A 21,861-nucleotide genomic window follows, 5' to 3' on the forward strand; every position below is an offset into this window, starting at 1 on the left:
GAAATTGAGCAAGTTGAGGTGACTAAACTGCTTGGAATAACCCTTGATTGTAAACTGTCATGGTCAAAACATATTGCTACAACAGTAGCTAAGATGAGGAGAAGTCTGTCCATAATAAAGCACTGCTCTGCCTTCATAACAACACAAGTGTGTCGCACCTAGACTACCGTTAAGTAGTGTGGTCAGGTGCCACAAAGAGGGACTTAGGAAAATTGCAGTTGACTCAGAACAGGGCAGCACGGCTGGCCCTTAAAAGTACACAGAGAGCTAACATTAATGACATGCATGTCAATCTCTCATGGCTCAAAGTGGAAGAGAGATTGACTTCATCATTACTAGGTTTTGTAAGAGGTGTTGACAAGCTGAATGTACCGAGCATTCAGCACACAGCTCGGACACCCATGTATACCCCACAAGACATGGCACTAGAGGTCTCTTCACAGTCCCCAAGTCCAGAACAGGCTATGGGAGGAGCACAGTACTACATAGAGCCATGACTACATGGAACTCTATTCCACATCAGGTAACTGATGCAAGCAGTAGAATCCGTAGAATTTAAAAAGCAGGTACAAATACACGTTATGGAACAACGGGGACTGTGAAGAGACACACACAAAGGTACAGACACATGCATATGCACACATTGTGATATTGTTGTATGGTGGTATTGAACATTTTGTGTTGTGTATAGGTGGTGTAGAGATGCTATATGATGTACAGTTTAATCTTTAGCTCGTTCAGTACAAACATAGTTCACTGTTTTATCTTTTGTTTTATATGTAATGTGGGACCCCAGGAAGAGTAGCTGCTGCCTTGGCAGCAGCTAATGGGGATCCCTAATAAATACAAATACACTGTCAGCGATTTATTTAGAATTCAAGGCACACTTTACCAGCATGGCTACCACAGCATTCTGCAGCGACATGCCATCCGATCTGGTTTGTGGGACTATCATTTGTTTTTCAACAAGACTATGACCCAAAACACACCTTCAGGCTATGTAAGGAATATTTGACCAAGAAGGAGAGTGATGGAGTGCTGCATCAGATGACCTGGCGTCCACAATCACCCGACATCAACCCAATTGAGATGGTTTTGGATAAGTTGGACCGGATAGTGATGGAAAAGCAGCCAACAAGTGCTCAGCATATGTCAAATCAAATCAAATCAAATGTATTTGTCACATACACATGGTTAGCAGATGTTAATGCGAGTGTAGCGAAATGCTTGTGCTTCTAGTTCCGACAATGCAGTAATAACCTACGAGTAATCTAACCTAACAATTCCAAAACTACTACCTTATACACACAAGTGTAAAGGGATAAAGAATATGTACATAAAGATATATGAATGAGTGATGGTACAGAACGGCATAGGCAAGATGCAGTAGATGTTATCGAGTACAGTATATACATATGAGATGAGTAATGTAGGGTATGTAAACAAAGTGGCATAGTTTAAAGTGGCTAGTGATACATGTATTACATAAAGATGCAGTAGATGATATAGAGTACAGTATATACATATACATATGAGATGAATAATGTAGGGTATGTAAACATTATATTAAGTAGTATTGTTTAAAGTGGCTAGTGATATATTTTCCATCAATTTCCATCAATTCCCATTATTACAGTGGCTGGAGTTGAGTCGGTGTGTTGGCAGCAGCCACTCAATGTTAGTGGTGGCTGTTTAACAGTCTGATGGCCTTGAGATAGAAGCTGTTTTTCAGTCTCTCGGTCCCAGCTTTGATGCACCTGTACTGACCTCGCCTTCTGGATGATAGCGGGGTGAACAGGCAGTGGCTTGGGTGGTTGTTGTCCTTGATGATCTTTATGGCCTTCCTGTGACATCGGGTGGTGTAGGTGTCCTGGAGGGCAGGTAGTTTGCCCCCGGTGATGCGTTGTGCAGACCTCACTACCCTCTGGAAAGCCTTACGGTTGTGGGCGGAGCAGTTGCCGTACCAGGCGGTGATACAGCCAGACAGGATGCTCTCGATTGTGCATCTGTAGAAGTTTGTGAGTGTTTTTGGTGACAAGCCACATTTCTTCAGCCTCCTGAGGTTGAAGAGGCGCTGCTGCGCCTTCTTCACGATGCTGTCTGTGTGGGTGGACCAATTCAGTTTGTCTGTGATGTGTACGCCGAGGAACTTAAAACTTACTACCCTCTCCACTACTGTCCCATCAATGTGGACAGGGGGGGGGCTCCCTCTGCTGTTTCCTGAAGTCCACAATCATCTCCTTAGTTTTGTTGACGTTGAGTGTGAGGTTATTTTCCTGACACCACACTCCGAGGGCCCTCACCTCCTCCCTGTAGGCTGTCTCGTCGTTGTTGGTAATCAAGCCTACCACTGTAGTGTCGTCCGCAAACTTGATGATTGAGTGGGCAAAGCTGTCACCAAGGCAAAGGGTGGCTACTTTGAAGAATTTAAAATATTGTAATGAACACGAAGGGGAGACAGAGAGCTGGTTTCATCCGCAGGGCGCAGAAGGTGTTTTTTGCAAAAGACCACAGGAGGAGGCAGAAGGTCATACACAGGGGGTCCAAAAGGGCAACAGTACAGGCAGGGGAAAGGCTAGTAACGTTGTTCGGGAGATCGGGCAATAGGTAGATAACAGGAAATCCAATAGGCTAAAGTACAGGTAGGGTATAGGCAAAAACTATCATACACGGAAGGCGCAAATCACGGGACACAGCGTGCTCTGAAAGACATGTCACAAAACAAACAATATCTCAGTGATGGAGTGCAAAGAACTGAACTATATAGTGTGTGATAATGACATTCAGGTGTGTGAAAAGGTGATTGGAATGCAGGTGACTGGGATCTGGAGAGTGTGGGCTGGAAAGTGAGCTGCGTTCAGGGGATCTACGTGTTTGAGGGTGTGAGTTGGAAGCAGACGTTACACATTTAAAATATATTTTGATTTGTTTGACACTTATGGTCACTATATGATTCCATTTGTGTTATTTCATAGTTTTGATGTCTTCACTATTATTCTACATTGTGGAAAATATAAAAAATAAAGAAAGACCCTTGAATGTGTACAAACTTTTGACTGGTACTGTATACAGTATATACAACTAATGCATGCTATATGTAGGCTTATGCAAATGAATGCAACTTCATGTATCCAAGTATCTGTCTCAAAGAAAATGAATGAAGATAAACATGATGTAAAAAGGGCTTCATAAATACATTTGATTGATCGATAATATAGACTGAGTGTGATGGTTACGTTCAATGAGGAGACACAAAGTTTTATTTCAAGTAATTAATTACATTACATTATTTCCTACCTTACAGAACAGTATTGAAATTGGATTCTTGGGTGTGGGCTATGGATCCAATAATTTTCCTTCCCCATCTATCTCCCCTCATCTTCCCTCCCTCAAGTCCTCTCTGTTGGGCAGACCAGAGGAATCTCAATTCAAGTAGGGACAAGCCTACCGCTCGAGAAGGTGAGAAGGAATGAGGCCCAAGAAAGTGAAAAACAGTAAACACAAGTCTATCTTCACTTAAATCCATTGCAGGTAAGGAAAACCACAGGGTCCACTCAGAATGTTTATCAATCAATCAGTGAAATTTACTTATAAAGCCCTTTTTACATCAGCCGATGTCACAAAGGGCTATAGAGAAACTCAGCCTAAACCCCAAACAGCGATCAATGCAGATGTAGAAGAACAGTGACTAGAAAAAAGTGACCAGGGTCAGCCTGTAAGTACCCGGCCCACCACAAGGAGTCGCTAGGGCACAATGAGCCAAGTACAGCCCCACTGGCCAAACCCTCCCTTCACCCGGACAATGCTGGGCCAGTTGTGCGCCGTCCTATGGGACTCCTGGCCGATTGTGGCACAACCCGGGAATGAACCTGGTTCTTTAGTAACGCCTCTAGCCCTGCTATGCAGTGCCTTAGACCACTGCACCACGGGCCTGTGTGTTTTAGCACTGCAGGGGAAAGAGACCCATTACCCCATATGGACCCATTACCTCAAGAAGCTTCTGACCACTTTTGCATGAGAGTATCCAAGTCAGAGACTGTAGAGAGTTCCTCTCAAGCAGTAGCTGTCTGTCAAACATGCATATTTGGACTAATTTGTTTGTGAACAGCCTCTATTTTGTGATAGCCACCTATCAAACAGGGCAGTTTATTTTTGTTCTCAAAACAATTCTTTACTGCTATATTTGTCCTTTGATAATGGATTCCTTGAGCCACTGAGACAGTGTTACGCAGAGTGGAACCCAAGAGCAGACTCAGACAAGGGGACTGGGATGAAGTAACTAAAGGTATTTATTTAAACACAGGGGGAAGATGGAGTGCAGGCCAGAGGACGTTCGGGTGGGTTGCAAGAAACCAGGTGCGGAGGCCGAGGCTGGAGCGAGAGGGGTTGGGACAACAGGGTAAGTAGGTCTGGAGGGGAATCCAAGGGAGTAGTAGAGTGGGGAATCCAGGACAGAATAGCAGGATGACGAGACAGAGACCAGAGTCAGAGCAGGCAGAACTGTAGCGGAGAGGAAAACAGCATCAGGCAAGGAAAACAGGCACAAGAGGCTCTAATCGTAACAACTGGCTAGAGGCGTACACTGACTGAGCAGAGATTACAATCTGGCAGTGTAGAAGTGGCAGGACTGAGTATTTGTAGAGGTCTTGATTATGGAACAGGTTGCAGCTGGTGGGGATCTGCTCTGACTCCAGCACACCTTTCTCCACCCACACAATCACATAATCACACACACGGAGAGAGAGAGAGAGAGAGAGAGAGAGAGAGAGAGAGAGAGAGAGAGAGAGAGAGAGAGAGAGAGAGAGAGAGAGAGAGTACTGGGGGAGTGGCGGCAGGTCAAGGAGACCCAGGATGAGCAGTAGAGGGCACTACAGGGGCAGATGTGACAATTAGTTTAATGATTGAGGTCATGTCATTGAAACAACAGGTGTTTTATTATTGCTTATTGGTGGTTACTTGGTCTGTGGTCCCACAGGTATGACAAGCTAAGCGTTTGATTATAAGGCCAATCGGCCCTAGACTCAATAGTACAGAATTCAGTTCTTCTCTTACTTTCACAAGACTTTGACATGTTTTCTCTCTCTCTCTCTCTCTCACTCACACATGTACACTCTCTTCCACTTGCAAACACGCCAAATATGTAGGCTACACAGGAGAATGCTTTTGTTGACGATTTCATTGGATAAGAATCATTACATAATTCCATAAAAAGTTGATGAGTAGACTACAGTAGGCCTACAGACTACAACTAGTAGACTACATTTGAAGATGCTGTCTTGTAGCATCCTATAAAATTGACAGGCTGAGAGACAAAAATGCTGGAGATCTGTATCTTATTGTTCACAAAGGTGTAATATTCATTGTTAGTAATGGTGGACATGGTACTTTGGTCAACATTTTGGGCTAGTGGCCTTTCTCAATACAAGATGTATGTATACATAATGAATGATTCTTTAGGACCTTTTGGGGAGGCACCTCATTGACTGCGTGTGTGTGTGTGACAAATAGGAAGATGATAGGGTGACAACTTGGGCTGGCCAAAAACATACATCACAATGTACTCAGGGCAGTGCCCTCTCAGATAGTGAAACTCATAGAATGCTTTGTAGAGTAAAGGGGAAAATAGGCAGTGGAGTACACTCTAGGCAAAGTTCTCTTGGTAACTGACTATGTTTCTCAACAACTAGGGAGTTTTATTTTAAACAAGACACACAGTATCACCAAGATCATGGCATGTATTTTATCAATGCATTGAAGATATACTGTTGTCGCAAATGTGTTTGTAGACCATTGATATCTGAAATATTTGTGTCTGCTTTTTTGTGTGCGTTTTTTGGATTGGGTGGTACAGATATCCCGGGCCGACTGTAACCTTTTGGGGGCCCTAAGCGAGATTTTAGTGGCCCGCAACGCAGTGGTCTAGGGCACTGCATCTCAGTGCTTGAGGCATCGCTACATCCAGGCTGTACCAGGCTGTATCACAACCGGCCATGATTGGGAGTCCCATAGGGCGGCTCACAATTGGCCCAGTGTTGTCCGGGTTTGGCCGGTGTAGGCCGCCATTTTAAAAATAGTTTGTTCTTAACTGACTTGCCTAGTTAAATAAAGGTTTAAAAAAAATACATTCTTGAAAAAATGTTGCCATTTTAAACCATTTTTTCAGCAGTTCTACACATTTTGCCATTTTTAGATGTTATAACAAATTTCATGCTATTCAACTAATTTTGCCATGGGGCAGAGATACTTTTTTTCAGTTCTTATAACGCCTCTCGTGGGTTGAAGAAGGAGAAGAAGGAGACCAAGGTGCAGCGTTGTAGGCGTTCATGATTTTTAATAAACTGAACACCGCAATAAAATAACAAAGTTGAAAAACCAAACGCACACAGTTCTGTCAGGCAACAAAACAGCTAAACAGAAAATAACTACCCACAAAACACAGGTTGGAAAAGGCTACCTAAGTATGATTCCCAATCAGAGACAACGATAGACAGCTGCCTCTGATTGGGAACCACACTCGGCCAAAAACAAAGAAATAGGAAACATAGAATGCCCACCCTAATCCCACCCTGACCTAACCAAAGAGAGAAATAAAATGTCTCTCTAAGGTCAGGGCGTGACAGTTCTAGAGCTATTTCCTGCAATTCTACCCATTTTTCTATGGGGTGGACAGAAATGTTTTAAAGCTAATTTCCTGAAATTCTACACATTTTTCTATGATGTGGACAGAAATGTTTTAATGCTAATTTCCTGAACTTCTACACATTTTGCCATGACTTATGCCATCTTAATGATACCTCTAAAAAGAAATTGGAGCCCCCTGGAGGTCAGGGCCCCCGGGCCATGATTACTACAATTTGATTACTACGATTCAATCAACCACTTATCGCTTATGCTTTAGATAAACAAATAGCAATTAAACAATATGCAGAAATTCACTATCTCGGTGGACTTCAAACACTCTTTTACTCCTTGAGGAGCATAGTTAATCCTCAAATGTCCTCCTGCTAGCTTGTTATTGTTCAATTTAGCAGGAAGACATTTGTGATTTCCATCAAAATAGTTAATTTCGTGCACATTGTTGAATTGCTATTTGTTTATATAAATTAGAGCAGTGGTTCCCAACCAGGGGTACTAGGTTCCCTGGGGGTACTTGGCCAATCCACAGGGGGTACTTGAGAAGACTCATGACACCATAGGCCTACTGATAAAATGCACATGAGGGGGTACTTCAGACAATGCAACATGATTGTTTAGCAAAGGGGGGTGGGGCCTTGCCAGGAGTGACAACTACCAATTACTAGTTCTGGTCATGCAATAGTTCCAGAATGGGAGGTGGGTTAGTGTAACCAATCACCTGCTATTTGAGCTTCCTGTAGCCCATAATTCAACTCATATTTCTAACCAATATAAATTCTTTATTTTATAAAATATGGGGGAAAAATGATACACTAAGAAAATGTGAAGAAATTCAGGAGACAGGTGCAGGAATGCGTAATTGTTTTTTTTATTAAGACCAAATTATGGCGTGCCGTCTAAAGGCACAGGGACAAAGACCAAACAAACACGTAACAAAAACAGAGTTGAAACCCAAACAAAAGAGCAAGAAGTACCTCGGATACACAATTATTAACACACGGGACTAGACCCGTAAGCATCTGTGCAATCCACAAGGGCACGAAACCAACGGCACACACCAACGGACATTGTAACAATAATCGAGAGCCCAATGGAAACCAAAGGGTACACTTATACAAATACTAATCAGAGGGATCCGTGACAGAGTGCATCATAAGAAAAGTTACATTTGTCAATTAATTGAATACCTGAATTTCTACCAAAATGCCTCAACTCAATTCATTACTTGTCTGTGCCAGTACAAAGTTTTATGTGTGTCACGCCCTGGTCTTAGTATTTTGTGTTTTCTTTATTATTTTGGTCAGGCCAGGCTGTGACATGGGTTATTTATGTGGTGTGTTTTGTCTTGGGGTTTTTGTAGGTCATGGGATTGTGGGGTTTTCTAGGTAAGTCTATGACTGCCTGGAGTGGTTCTCAATCAGAGGCAGGTGTTTATCGTTGTCTCTGATTGGGAACCATATTTAGGCAGCCATATTCTTTGAGTGTTTTGTGGGTGATTGTTCCTGTCTCAGTGTTTGTTTGCACCAGATAAGGCTGTTTAGGTTTTCATGTTATTGGTTTGTATTGTTTGTGGTTAGTATTGTTCGTGGTTATCTTTTATTAAAGATGAATCAAAATAACCAGGCTGCATTTTGGTCCTCCTCTCCTTTGACGGAAGAAAACCGTAACAATGTGCTATAATTCGAAGGATTTAAAACTTTTTGGAAAATATTTGGAGTATCTTCATCCATTGTCCAACAGTTAAATTGATCAGAATTTTATTTTTTACTTTGTAACAATTTTGATGACCGTTGCTACACACATTGATGGAAAATGTACAACGTAGGGATTCTGAGTTCATTGCTTGAGAACAACATATTTCCACATTCTAAGAAGCTTAACACTTGACGGGCCTGAAAAGCATAATGTTGTAAGGTACCCAGCCATCTTACCTCACTTCCTTCCCTGTACAAAGAGCTTGCAACACTGACCAAAGACCCCAGTGTCTTCTGCAATATGACAGTTATTGACATGCATGCAATTTGAGCATATCATGTAAGTGACACAGTGGACAGGACCTAGACATGGTGTATTGTAGGTCACAGGGATGTTAATGACAGACATGTAGACCCTCTCATCCCACGGCAGCTCTACCCAAGATTACCATTGTTCTCTTTTCTATCTTTTTTAAAATTCCACCTTTATTTAACCAGCTAGGCTACTTGAGAAGAAGTTCTCATTTACAACTGCGACCTGGCCAAGATAAAGCAAAGCAGTTCGACACACAACACACTTTGAATAAACAAACATAGTCAATAATACAGTAGAGAAGGTCTACAGTGTGTGCAAATGAGGCAGGATAAGGGAGGTAAGGCAATAAATAGGCCATGGTGGCAAAGTAATTACAATTTAGCAATTAATCACTGGAATGGTAGATGTGCAGACGATGAATGTGCAAGTAAAGATACTGGGGTGCAAAGGAGCAAGATAAATAAAGTATGTGGATGAGGTAGTTGGATGGGCTATTTACAGATGGGCTATGTACAGATGCAGTGATCTGTGAGCTGCTCTGACAGCTGGTGCTTAAAGCTAGTGAGGGAGATATGAGTCTCCAGCTTCAGAGATTTTGTGGTTTGTTCCAGTCTTTGGCAGCAGAGAACTGGCGGCTGCCTTGGCTTTGGGGGTGACCAGTGAGATATAGCTGCTGGAGCGCGTGCTACGGGTGGGTGCTGCTATGGTGACAAGTGAGCTGAGATAAGGCGGGGCTTTACCTAGCAGAGACTTGTAGATGACCTGGAGCCAGTGGGTTTGGCGAGGGCCAGCCAACGAGAGCATACAGGTCACAGTGGTGGGTAGTATATGGGGCTTTGGTGACAAAATGGATGGCACTGTGATAGACTGCATCCAATTTGTTGAGTAGAGTGTTGTAAATGACATCGTCGAAGTCAAGGATCGGTAGGATAGTCAGTTTTATGAGGGTATGTATGGCAGCATGAGTGAAGGAGGCTCTGTTGCAAAATAGGAAAATGATTCTAGATTTAATTTTGGATTGGAGATGCTTAATGTGAGTCTGGAAGGAGAGATTACAGTCTAACCAGACACCTAGGTATTTGTAAGTCAGAACCGTCCAGAGTAGTGATGCTGGACGGGCGAGCAGGTGGGGGCAGCGATCGGTTGAAAAGCATGCATTTAGTTTTGCTTGCATTTAAGAGCAGTTGGAGGCCGTGGAAGGAGTGTTGTATGGCATTGAAGCTCATCTGGAGGTTTGTTAACACAGTGTCCAAAGAAGGGCCAGAAGTATACAGAATGGTGTCGTCTGCGTAGAGGTGGATCAGAGACCCTAACCCCCATAGAGACTGCCAGAGGTCTGGACAACAGGCCCTCCAATTTAACACACTGAACTCTATCAGAGAAATAGTTGGTGAACCAGGCGAGGCAATCATTTGAGAAACCAAGGCTGTTGAGTCTGCCGATAAGAATGTGATGATTGACAGAGTCGAAAGCCTTGGCCAGGTCAATGAATACGGCTGCACAGTATTGTCTTGAGTGTGGCTGAGGTTCACCCATGACCAGCTCAGAAACCAGATTGCATAGCGGAGAAGGTACGGTGGGATTCGAAATGGTCGGTAATCTGTTTGTTAACTTGGCTTTCAAAGACCTTAGAAAGGCAGGGTAGGATAGATATAGGTCTGTAACAGTTTGGGTCTAGAGTGTCTCCCCCTTTGAAGAGGGGGATGACCGCGGTAGCTTTCCAATCTTTGGGAATCTCAGACGATATGGAAGAGAGGTTGAACAGGCTAGTAATAGGGGTTGCAACAATTTCGGCAAATCCTTTTAGAAAGAGAGGGTCTAGATTGTCTAGCTCGGCTGATTTGTAGGGGTCCAGATTTTGCAGCTCTTTCAGAACATCTGCTATCTCGTTTTGGGTGAAGGAGAAATGGGGGAGGCTTGGATGAGTTGCTGTGGGGGGTGCAGGGGTGTTGATCGGGGTAGGGGTAGCCAGGTGGAAAACATGGCCAGCCGTAGAAAAATGCTTATTGAAATTCTCAATTATAGTGGATTTATTGGTGGTGACAGTGTCCATGGACTTTACAGTGTCCCAGAACTTTTTTGAGTTTGTGCTACAGGATGCACATTTCTGCTTGAAAAAGCTAGCCTTAGCTTTCCTAACTGCCTGTGTATATTGGTTCCTAACTTCCCTGAAAAGTTGCATATCACTGGGGCTATTCGATGCTAATGCAGAACACCACAGGATGTTTTTGTGCTGGTCAAGGGCAGTCAGGTCTGGAGAGAACCAAGGGCTATATCTGTTCCTGGTTCTATTTTTTTGAATGGGGCATGCTTATTTAAGATGGTGAGGAAGGCACTTTTAAAGAATAACCAGGCATCCTTTACTGACGGGATGAGGTCAATATCCTGGCCAGGTCGATTAGAAAGGCCTGCTTGCTGAAGTGTTTTAGGGAGCGTTTGACAGTGATGAGGGGTGGTCATTTGACCGCAGACCCATTATGGATGCAGGCACTGAGGCAGTGATAGCTGAGATCTTGGTTGAAAACAGCAGAGGTGTATTTAGAGGGCAAGTTGGTTAGGAGGATATCTATGAGGGTGCCAGTGTTTACGGATTTGGGGTTGTACCTGGTGGGTTCATTGATAATTTGTGTGAGATTGAGGGCATCAAGCTTAGATTGTAGGATTGCCGGGGTGTTAAGCATGTCCCAGTTTAGGTCACCTAGCAGCACAAGCTCTGAAGATAGATGGGGGCAATCAATTCACATATGGTGTCCAGGGCACAGTTGGGGGCAGAAGGTGGTCCATAGCAAGCGGCAACGGTGAGAGACTTGTTTCTGGAAAGGTGGATTTTTAAAAGTGAATGCTCAAATTGTTTGGGTACAGACCTGGATAGTAAGACCGAACTCTGCAGGCTATTTCTGCAGTAGATAGCAACATCACCCCCTTTGGCAGTTCTATCTTGTCGGAAAATGTTATAGTTAGGGATGGACATTTCTGGTTTTTGGTGGTCTTCCTAAGCCAGGATTCAGACACGGCTAGGACATCCGGGTTGGCAGAGTGTGCTAAAGCAGTGAATAAAACAAACTTAGGGGGAGGCTTCTAATGTTATCATGCATGAAACCAAGGCTTTAACGGTTACAGAAGTCAACAAATGAGACCACCTGGGGAATGGGAGTGGAGCTAGGCACTGCAGGGCTTGGATTAACCTCTACATCACCAGAGGAGGAGTAGGATAAGGGTACGGCTAAAGGCTATAAGAACTGGTCGTCTAGTATATTCAGAACAGAGAGTAAAAGGAGCAGGTTTCTGGGTCGAGATAGAATAGATTCAAGGCATAATGTGCAGTCAAAGCTATGGTAGGATGTGAGTACATTGGTGCTAAACCTAGGCATTGAGTAATGATGAGAGAGATATTGTCTCTAGAGACGTTTAAACCAGGTGATGTCACCGCATATGTGGGAGGTGGAACTAAATGGTTGGTTAAGGCATATTGAGCAGGGCTAGAGGCTCTACAGTGAAATAAGACAATAATCACTAACCAGGACAGTAATGGACAAGGCATATTGATATTAGGGAGAGGCATGCGTAGCCGAGTGATCATAGGTGTCCAGTGAGTGGTTGGGCTGGCTGGAGACATGGCGATTCAGACTGCTAGCAGGCCGGGGCTAGCAAGCTAGCAGAAGAGCCTTAGAGGGACGTCACGACGGAGGAACGTCTGTTTTAGCCTCCGTGTGACGTCGATAGATCAGTCGTGATGGATTAGTAGGGTTCCGAGTAGCAGAGAGGACCTAGTCCAATTAGCAAAATAGGTATAGTGGCCCAAGAAATTGACCGATGGATCTATTCAGCTAACAGTCCAATATGCTCTAGACAGCTAGTGGGCCGCGGCTAGCAGGCTAGCAGATGGGCATTCAGGGGACTTCGCGGCATAGGGACCAGTTGAGTACCCCCTCGAGCAGGTTACGTCGGTAGTACAGTCATGAAGGATCGGCGGGGTTCCGTGTCCCGTACTGGCAGTAGAAGGGGTCCAGGTATTGTAGCCCAGGAGTGGCTGATGGGCCTCTTCAGCTAGCCGGGAGAATGGGCCTAGCATGGGCTAGCTCCAGGCTAATTGGTGCTTGCTTCGGGACAGACGTTAGCCAGGAGTAGTCACTCGGATTACAGCTAGCTAGCTGCGATGATCCAGGTGAAAAGGTTCAGCGCTTGCGGTAGGAATCTGGGGATATGGAAAGAAAATAGGTCCGGTTTGCTCTGGTTTGAGTCGCGTTGTACATACTGGCGAGAGCTTTCCGAGCTAAAGGTTAACTGATGACCGCTAGCAGTGGTTAGCTGACTACTAGCTAGTAGCTAGTGAGCTGGCTAGCTTCTGTTGGGGGATCCCGGTTCTGAGGTAAATAAAAATTAGGGTTGCAGGAGAGTATTTTGAAGTTGAGGTTTAGAAAAATATAAAAAAGATATGCGAAGAAAAAGGTATAAAAAGATATATACATATGGGACACGACAAGACAAAGGACAAAGACGTCTGACTGCTACGCCATCTTGGATGTCTTCTTGACAAGTTAAGAATAGATATCACTTACTGACAAACTCAATGTTTTGTTTATTTGTGATCGTCTGTGTGTTTGTGTGTGTGTGAATGCCCACATTTATTGCTACTTTGTGGTTGGGGGGAGTTTTCTCTGAACAGGTGGTAGTTCGCAGCCCCTGGTATTTGTTTAGGCAGTAGTTGAAATGTTCTCCGTTGAATATTTAGTTTGGTTACGTCATGTATCAAGGTAAGACCCAAGTGCAGACTGTGTGAAGTAACAATGTTTAATGTAACAACAGGGGCAGACGAACGACAGGTCAAGGCATGCAGGGCTCGATAATCATTAGTAAGAGCAAAGGTACAGGACAGCAGGCAGGCTCAGGGACAGGCAGAGTTCAGTAATACAGGGAGGGGCAAAGGTAGACAAGCACAAGGACAGCTGAAACAGATCAGGGCATGACATGTTAGGCCAAGCCGACTAGCTATGGATCATAGCCGGGGTTGTACTGGACTAACGTGTGTGTAACTATTAGGCCCATTGGTGCTCATCTTAAAGTGGTACTCCAGTCTCCTTTGAATCTCACTGTCACTCCCTGACCTTAGAGATCCTTTTTATTCTCTATGTTTGGTTAGGTCAGGGTGTGACTCGGGTGGGAAAGTCTATGTTTTCTATTTCTTTGTTTTTGGCCGTGTGTGGTTCCCAATCGTTGTCTCTGATTGGGGATCACATATAAGTTGTCATTTTCCTTTTGGGTTTTGTGGGATCTTGTTTTCTGTTTAGTGTCTGTACCTGACAGAACTGTGCGCTTTCGTTTTCACGTTTGTTATTTTTGTTTGAGTGTTTTTGTATAAAGTATCATGAACACTTTCCACACTGCGCTTTTGTCCACTCCTTTCGACGAGAGCCGTTACAGAAGATCCCACCACCAAAGGACCAAGCAGTGTGGCCAGGAGGAGCAGGGTTCCTGGGCCCGGGAGAAAAGGGAGTGGAGGACATCCTGGACCTGGGAGGAGGTAATGGCAGGGGACAAGACCCTGCCATGGAGGCAGCGAGTGAGGAACGGCGACGATACGAGGAGTTGAGCAAATGATGGAAGCCCGAGAGGCAGCTCAAAACAAAAATTGGGGGGAGGGGGCACACGGGGAGATTGGTGGAGTCAGGGTTTAGACCTGAGCAAACTCCCCGTGCTTACCTCTGTTCCAGCTCCACGCAGTTGCCGTGCTAGAGTGGGCATTCAGCAGCGCTCCTAGTCTCTTCGGTCCAGGATATCCTGCGCCAGCTCTACGCTCCAGAGGCTCTATGCACTATGCCTCCAGTGCGCCTTCATAGCCCAGTGTGTCCTGTGCCAGCTGTCCACACTCACCGAGCTAAAGTGGGTATCCAGCCAGGACGCGTTGTGGTAGCTCCACTTCCAGAACGACTCAGTCCGGTGAGACCTGTTCCCTGCTCCACATACGAAGCCTCCAGTGATGATCCATGGCCCAAAGCCTCCAGTGATGATCCGTGGTCCGGAGCATCCAGCGACGGTCCCCAGTCCTGAGCCTGCAGCGACGGTCCCCAGGCCGTGTGTGGTTCCCAATCAGAGGCAGCTGTCTATCGTTGTCTATCGTTGTCTCTGATTGGGGATCACATATAAGTTGTTATTTTCCTTTTGGGTTTTGTGGGATATTGTTTTCTGTTTAGTGTCTGTACCTGACAGACCTGTGCGCTTTCGTTTTAGCGTTTGTTATTTTTGTTTGAGTGTTTTTGTATAAAATATCATGAACACTTTCCACACTGCGCTTTGGTCCACTCCTTTCGACGAGAGCTGTTACACTCATTTAACACCTGATTTACTTAACAAAAGGCACACCTCAATAGGTGGTCCAGGCATGTCACATGTCATGAGGATGGCATAACACGTTCTCATCAGACCAACTCCTTGAATGCCCTACAGCTTGACGTTTGCAGTTTTGCCTATAAAACACCATATTGCTCAAAGCATATTTTTGTACCCTTCAGTGTGTGTATTTGACTGTAATTATTCTTGGGATATTGCTTTAAAAACAGTAAAAGTTCAAAATCACTAGAGGATGTCTTTAAGTGAAGATGTCTCGACAAGGGCATCAGAAGTTAAAGGCTAGTCTTTCTCTGTCTGTCTCTATCTTGCCATAATATATATAGTAACGTCCTCTCAGATTCACCAACAGCTGACAGAAAAATAAACTGTCTAAAAAGTTCCAAACTATTGTCAAACTCTTTTTGATAATTCAATGAAAAAGTGGAGTGTATGACTTTCACTTGTAATCGTTGAGGAGGCAGAATTTGAGGCTCACAAATGACGCACGTGCAGTGACACAATATTGGTCACTAAAACAGGATATCTTGACACTTCCATCCCAGCTGTGATGTCTTTAAAACAGTGGCAATTCCCTCTTCATTATCATAGAGCTGGTTGCAAAAATGACAGGTGAGAACCTATATAGTTTGTAGAATACTCATGAAATTCGGATGGAGGGATGGATTTAGGTGGATGGATGGGTGGGTGGATGGATGGATGGGTTTGGGTGAATGGGTTTGGGTGGATGGGTGGATGGATGGGTTTGATAGATGATGGATGGGTTTGGATAGATGGATGGATGGGTTTGAGTGGATGGGTGGATGGATGGGTTTGGTAGATGATGGATGGGTTGGGATGGATGGGTTTGAGTCGATGGATCGGTGGATGGATTTAGGTGGGTGGATAGATGGATGGGTTTGGATGGGTGGATGGATGAGTTTGGGTGGATGGATGGATTAGTTTGGGTGGATGGATAGGTTTGGGTGGATGGATGGGTTTGGGTGGATGGATGGGTTTGGGTGGATGGATGAGTTTGGGTGGATTGATGGATGAGTTTGGGCGAATGGATGAGTTTGGTTAGATGGGTGTCGGTGGATGGATGGATGAGTTTGTGTGAATGAATGAATGAAGGGATGGGTTTGAATGGATGGATGGGTTTGAGTGGATTGATGGATGAGTTTGGGTGGAGGAATGGATGGGTTTGGATGGATGGATGGGTTTGAGTGGATTGATGGATGAGTTTGGGTGGAGGAATGGATGGGTTTGGATGGATGAGGGATGGGTTTGGGTGGAATGGATGGGTTTGGGTGGATGGATGGATGGATGAATGAATGGGTGGATGGGTTTGAGTGGATTGATGGGTTTGGGTGGATATATGGATGGATGGCTGGATGAATGGGTTGGAATGGATGGATAGGTTTGGTAGATGGCGGGATGAATGGGTTTGAGTGGATGGATGGACGGGTGGATGTGTTTGTATGGCTGGATGGGTTTGGGTGGATAGGTTTGATAGATGGCTGGATGGGTTTGGGTGGATGGATGGATGGGTTTGGACGATGGATGGGTTTTGGTGGATGGATTGATGGATAGATGGATGGGTGGGTGGATGGACGGGTTTGGGTGGATGGATGGGTTTGGATGATGGATGGGTTTTGGTGGATGGATTGATGGATAGATGGATGGGTGAGTGGATGGATGGATGGATGGGTTTGAGTGGGTGGATGGATAGGTTTGGGTGGATGGATGGGTTTGAGTGGGTGGGTGGGTGGATGGATGGGTTTTGGTGGATGGATAGATGGATGGGTGGGTGGGTGGGTTTGGGCAGATGGATGGATGAGTTTTGGTGGATAGATGGATGGGTTTGGGTGGATGGATGGATGACTTCGTGTGGATTGATGGATGAATTTGGGTGAATGGATGAGTTTGGGTTGATGGTTGGATGGGTGTGGGTGGATGGATGGATGGATGAGTTTGGGTGGATGAATGGATGAAGGGATGGGTTTGAATGGATGGATGGGTTTGAGTGGATGGATGGATGGGTTTGGAAGAGGGCTGGATGGGTTTGGATGGGTGGATGGATGGGTTTGGGTGGGTGGATGGATGGGTTTGCGTGGGTGGATGGATGAATGGATGACGGGATGGGTTTGGGTGGATGGATGGATGGGTTTGGGTGGATGGATGGGTTTGGATGATGGATAGGTTTTGGTGGATGGATGGGTGAGTGGATGGATGGATAGGTTTGGATGGATAGGTTTGGTGGATGGATAGGTTTGGGTGGAAGGATGGATGAGTTTGGGTGGATGGATGGGTTTGGGTGGATGGATGGATGAGTTTGGATGGATTGATGGATGAGTTTGGGCGAATGGATGAGTTTGGGTTGATGGTTGGATGGGTGTGGGTGAATGGATGGAAAAGTTTCGGTGGATGGACGGGTTTGGGTGGATGGATGGATGAGTTTGAATGGATTGATGGATGAGTTTGGGCGAATGGATGAGTTTGGGTTGATGGTTGGATGGGTGTGGGTGGATGGATGGATGGATGGATGGTTGGATGAGTTTGGGTGGATGAATTGATGAAGGGATGGGTTTGGATGGATGGATGGGTTTGAGTGGATTGATGGATTGATGGACGAGTTTGGGTGGATGAATGGATGGATTTGGATGGATGAAGGGATGGGTTTGGGTGGATGGATGGGCTTGAGTGGGTGGATGGATGGGTTTGGGTGGATGGATTGATGGGTTTGAGTGGGTGGATGGATGGGTTTGGGTGGATGGATGGGTGGGTTTGGGTGGGTGGATGGATGGGTTTCGGTGGGTGGTTGGATAGATGGATGGATGGGTGGGTTTGGGTGGATGAATGGGTTTGGGTGGGTGGATGGATAGATGGATGGATGGGTGGGTGGATGGATGATGGATGGGTGTGGATGGGTGGATGGATGGGTTTGGGTGGGTGGACGGACAGAAGGGTTTGGGTGGGTGGATGGATAGATGGATGGGTGGGTTTGGGTGGGTGGGTGAATGGATGGGTTTGGGTGGGTGGACGGACGGACGGACGGAAGGGTTTGGGTGGGTGGATGGATAGATGGATGGGTGGGTGGGTGGATGGATGGGTTTGGGTGGGTGGACGGACGGACGGAAGGGTTTGGGTGGGTGGATGGATAGATGGATGGGTGGGTTTGGGTGGGTGAATGGATGGGTTTGGGTGGGTGGACGGACGGACGGAAGGGTTTGGGTGGGTGGATGGATAGATGGATGGGTGGGTGTGGGTGGATGATGGATGGGTGTGGATGGGTGGGTTTGGGTGGGTGGACGGACGGACGGAAGGGTTTGGGTGGGTGGATGGATGGATGATGGATGGGTGTGGGTGGATGATGGATGGGTGTGGATGGGTGGATGGATGGGTTTGGGTGGGTGGACGGACAGAAGGGTTTGGGTGGGTGGATGGATGGATGATGGATGGGTGTGGGTGGATGATGGATGGGTGTGGATGGGTGGATGGATGGGTTTGGGTGGGTGGACGGACAGAAGGGTTTGGGTGGGTGGATGGATAGATGGATGGGTGGGTTTGGGTGGGTGAATGGATGGGTTTGGGTGGACGGACGGACGGACGGAAGGGTTTGGGTGGGTGGATGGATAGATGGATGGGTGGGTGGATGGATGGATGATGGATGGGTGTGGGTGGATGGATGGATGGGTTTGGGTGGGTGGATGGAGGATGTGATGGATAGATCTATAGAAAGACATGTGCATCTGTTGACTGTATAAGAAGCTTTAGATAGAATAACAGTATAAGACTAAGTGATCATATCATAAAAAGATCCCCACTGACTACGGTTTTTCCCATCTCCAACAGAGCTAGAACAATCATATGTCCTGGACTATGATTACAATTCAGCCAACGACTCCTATTACTTCAACATCACCTCCTTTGACCTGAACTTTAACACATTGTCCTGTGCAGCTCAGCCCCTTTATCCCGGTGCCGTCATATTCCTGTGTGTCCTTCACATCGCCATCTTCCTATTGGCTGTTCCTGGTAACCTACTTGTGGGGCTCGTGATTGGCTTCAGTCAACAGTCCCTGACCCCATCCGACGTCTTCCTGTTTCACCTGACTGTAGCCGACGGGCTGCTGGCTCTGACCCTGCCCTTCTGGGCTGCTGCCACGCTCCACGGCTGGATCTTTGGTGACTTCCTGTGTAAGTTCCTCAGCATGGTTATGGAGGCTAGCTTCTACACCAGCATCCTGTTCCTGGTGTGTATCAGTGTCGACCGCTACCTGGTGATCGTTCGCCCCGCCAAGTCCCGTAAGGGCCGCCAAAGAGCCTGCAGATGGTACGCCTGCACCTTCATCTGGGCTCTGGGGGGCTCCCTCTCTCTCCCTGCCCTCTTCAACGACGCCTTCACGCCCCAGAGCGGTGGTCCGACGAGGTGTGCTGAGCACTTCGACGTCAGCAGAGCCACCCACTGGCGGCTCGCTACTCGCGGCCTACGACACATCCTAGGGTTCCTGCTCCCACTAGTCATCATGGTGGCGTGCTACAGCATCACCGTGGCCCGGTTGCTGCAGACGCGTGGCTTCCAGAAGCACAGGGCCATGCGGGTCATCATTGCCGTGGTGTTCGCCTTCCTCCTGTGCTGGACGCCGTTACACATGACGGTGATGGCCGACACCCTGATGAGGGCCAAGTTGGTGCGCTTCGACTGTGCTGTGAGGAACAGGGTGGACCTGGCCCTCCAGGTCACCCACAGCCTGGCCCTGGTCCACAGCTTTGTTAACCCAGTGCTGTATGCCTTCGTGGGGGAGAAGTTCAGGGGGAACCTGGTTGCCCTGGTCAGGAAGTCACGAGGACCAGAGAGGGGGTCGTCGTCTCGATTTAGCAGGTCCACATCCCAGACCTCAGAAGGGAATGGACTGTTATGATTGATCTGACAGGTTGTCTCCACATTACTTTGAATCAGGGTTGGGGTCAATTCCATTTCAATTCAGGAAGCACCCTAAAATTCAAATTCCAATGCTTTTCAATGCTTTTCAATGCTTTTCAATGCTTTTCAATGAGGACATTTTTAAAATTCAAATTGGAGTTTGGTTCACTTTCTGAACTGACTGGAATTTAAATGGAATTAACTCCAACCCTGCTTTGAATAACGTATAAGATTGTCCCTTTGTAATATATTGTAGCCTAACATTCCTTGCTTGACATTGAATATGTGCTGGCACTATCAGGCTGCTCCTGTATGTATGTGTTCTTTAAGTTAATGTCCCTCCATAAACTAATGCCCCTGGTGTCTGTACATGTATATAATGCCCTCTGGTGTCTGTTGTATGACACAATAAACTCAACTGTGATGTGACCAACTAGTTCCAAATCTTTCAACACTCCAGAGTCAAAACAAAAAAAGTTACCTTCCAGGGGCTGGCAGATGTATTTTAGGTCTCAGGCAAGCTATCTCACCATACATGGTTCAAAAGGCTATAATTGGCTCCCTTCTAGTGTTTGGTATTAAGAAGGCCCTACAGCCGGTTTATTACCCATGTGTTCTATCTGTTATTACCAAATGACTATTACCCCCATTCACCAGCAGAGGGCAGTCATTACATGGGTCTGAATGGGATACCATCTTTGACTGCTCCATAGGCCTCCTGATTAGCTAGCTGGTGAAGACAGCCAAAATGAGGTCACTACTATTTAAAAGCTGCCCAGAGTATGTCACAGTTATGATATTGGACCTGTCTTCTGTTTGGATGATGTGGATAGGGAGTGGTGAGTGAGTGTGAGAGAGAGAGAGAGAGAGAGAGAGAGAGAGAGAGAGAGAGAGAGAGAGAGAGAGAGAGAGAGAGAGAGAAGGGAGGAATCATTATTCTACTGTTGATACAGTCGCAACATGTTTTGCATATCACCAACCAAATCTTCAAGATACATATCTTTAGTCCAATATTTTGAAAACTTGACTGCTGACAGGAAAACATGTTGGGACTGTATCAACAGTGGACTAATGACAAAAAAGACAGCCAAGGAACTCTGTCACCCCTGTCCTCACTCCCTGTAACTCGCTACCTCACCCTTACCCACTCTGTCTCTCCTTTATCGCTCTCTACCTCACCCTTACACACTCTCTCCTGTATCTCTTTATCACTAAACCATCCTTCCTTTTATCTGTCACTCTTTCTCCTCATCCCTCTTCACATGACCTCCTCTCTCTTCCTGTCTCTCCTTCTCTTTCTCCTCATCCCTCTTAACATGACCTCCTCTCTCTTACTGTCTCTCCTTCTCTATCTCCTCATCCCTCTTCACATGACCTCCTCTCTCTTCCTGTCTCTCCTTCTCTATCTCCTCATCCCTCTTCACATGACCTCCTCTCTCTTCCTGTCTCTCCTTCTCTTTCTCCTCATCCCTCTTCACATGACCTCCTCTCTCTTCCTGTCTCTCCTTCTCTTTCTCCCCATCCCTCTTCACATGACCTCCTCTCTCTTCCTGTCTCTCCTTCTCTTTCTCCTCATCCCTCTTCACATGACCTCCTCTCTCTTCCTGTCTCTCCTTCTCTTTCTCCTCATCCCTCTTCACATGACCTCCTCTCTCTTCCTGTCTCTCCTTCTCTTTCTCCTCATCCCTCTTCACATGACCTCCTCTCTCTTCCTGTCTCTCCTTCTCTTTCTCCTCATCCCTCTTCACATGACCTCCTCTCTCTTCCTGTCTCTCCTTCTCTATCTCCTCATCCCTCTTCACATGACCTCCTCTCTCTTCCTGTCTCTCCTTCTCTTTCTCCTCATCCCTCTTCACATGACCTCCTCTCTCTTCCTGTCTCTCCTTCTCTATCTCCTCATCCCTCTTCACATGACCTCCTCTCTCTTCCTGTCTCTCCTTCTCTTTCTCCCCATCCCTCTTCAC

At 46.1% G+C, this 21,861-nt stretch overlaps 1 protein-coding gene across 1 annotated transcript; it reads left to right on the forward strand.

Annotated features, from left to right (window-relative positions):
* The first annotated feature begins 15,502 nt into the window (after nucleotides 1-15,502).
* Nucleotides 15,503-20,326, forward strand: LOC110497002 (C-X-C chemokine receptor type 2-like). The gene is made up of 2 exons (XM_090240014.1): nucleotides 15,503-15,603; nucleotides 18,826-20,326. Exons 1-2 carry the CDS (start codon nucleotides 15,597-15,599, stop codon nucleotides 19,893-19,895), a joined length of 1,077 nt encoding a protein of 358 aa, XP_090096140.1. The 5' UTR covers nucleotides 15,503-15,596; the 3' UTR covers nucleotides 19,896-20,326.
* The last annotated feature ends 1,535 nt before the right edge of the window (nucleotides 20,327-21,861 follow it).

Source organism: Oncorhynchus mykiss, chromosome 7 (genome assembly GCF_057628025.1).
Source record: "Oncorhynchus mykiss isolate SJ-2025 chromosome 7, ASM5762802v1, whole genome shotgun sequence".
NCBI lineage: Eukaryota > Metazoa > Chordata > Actinopteri > Salmoniformes > Salmonidae > Oncorhynchus > Oncorhynchus mykiss.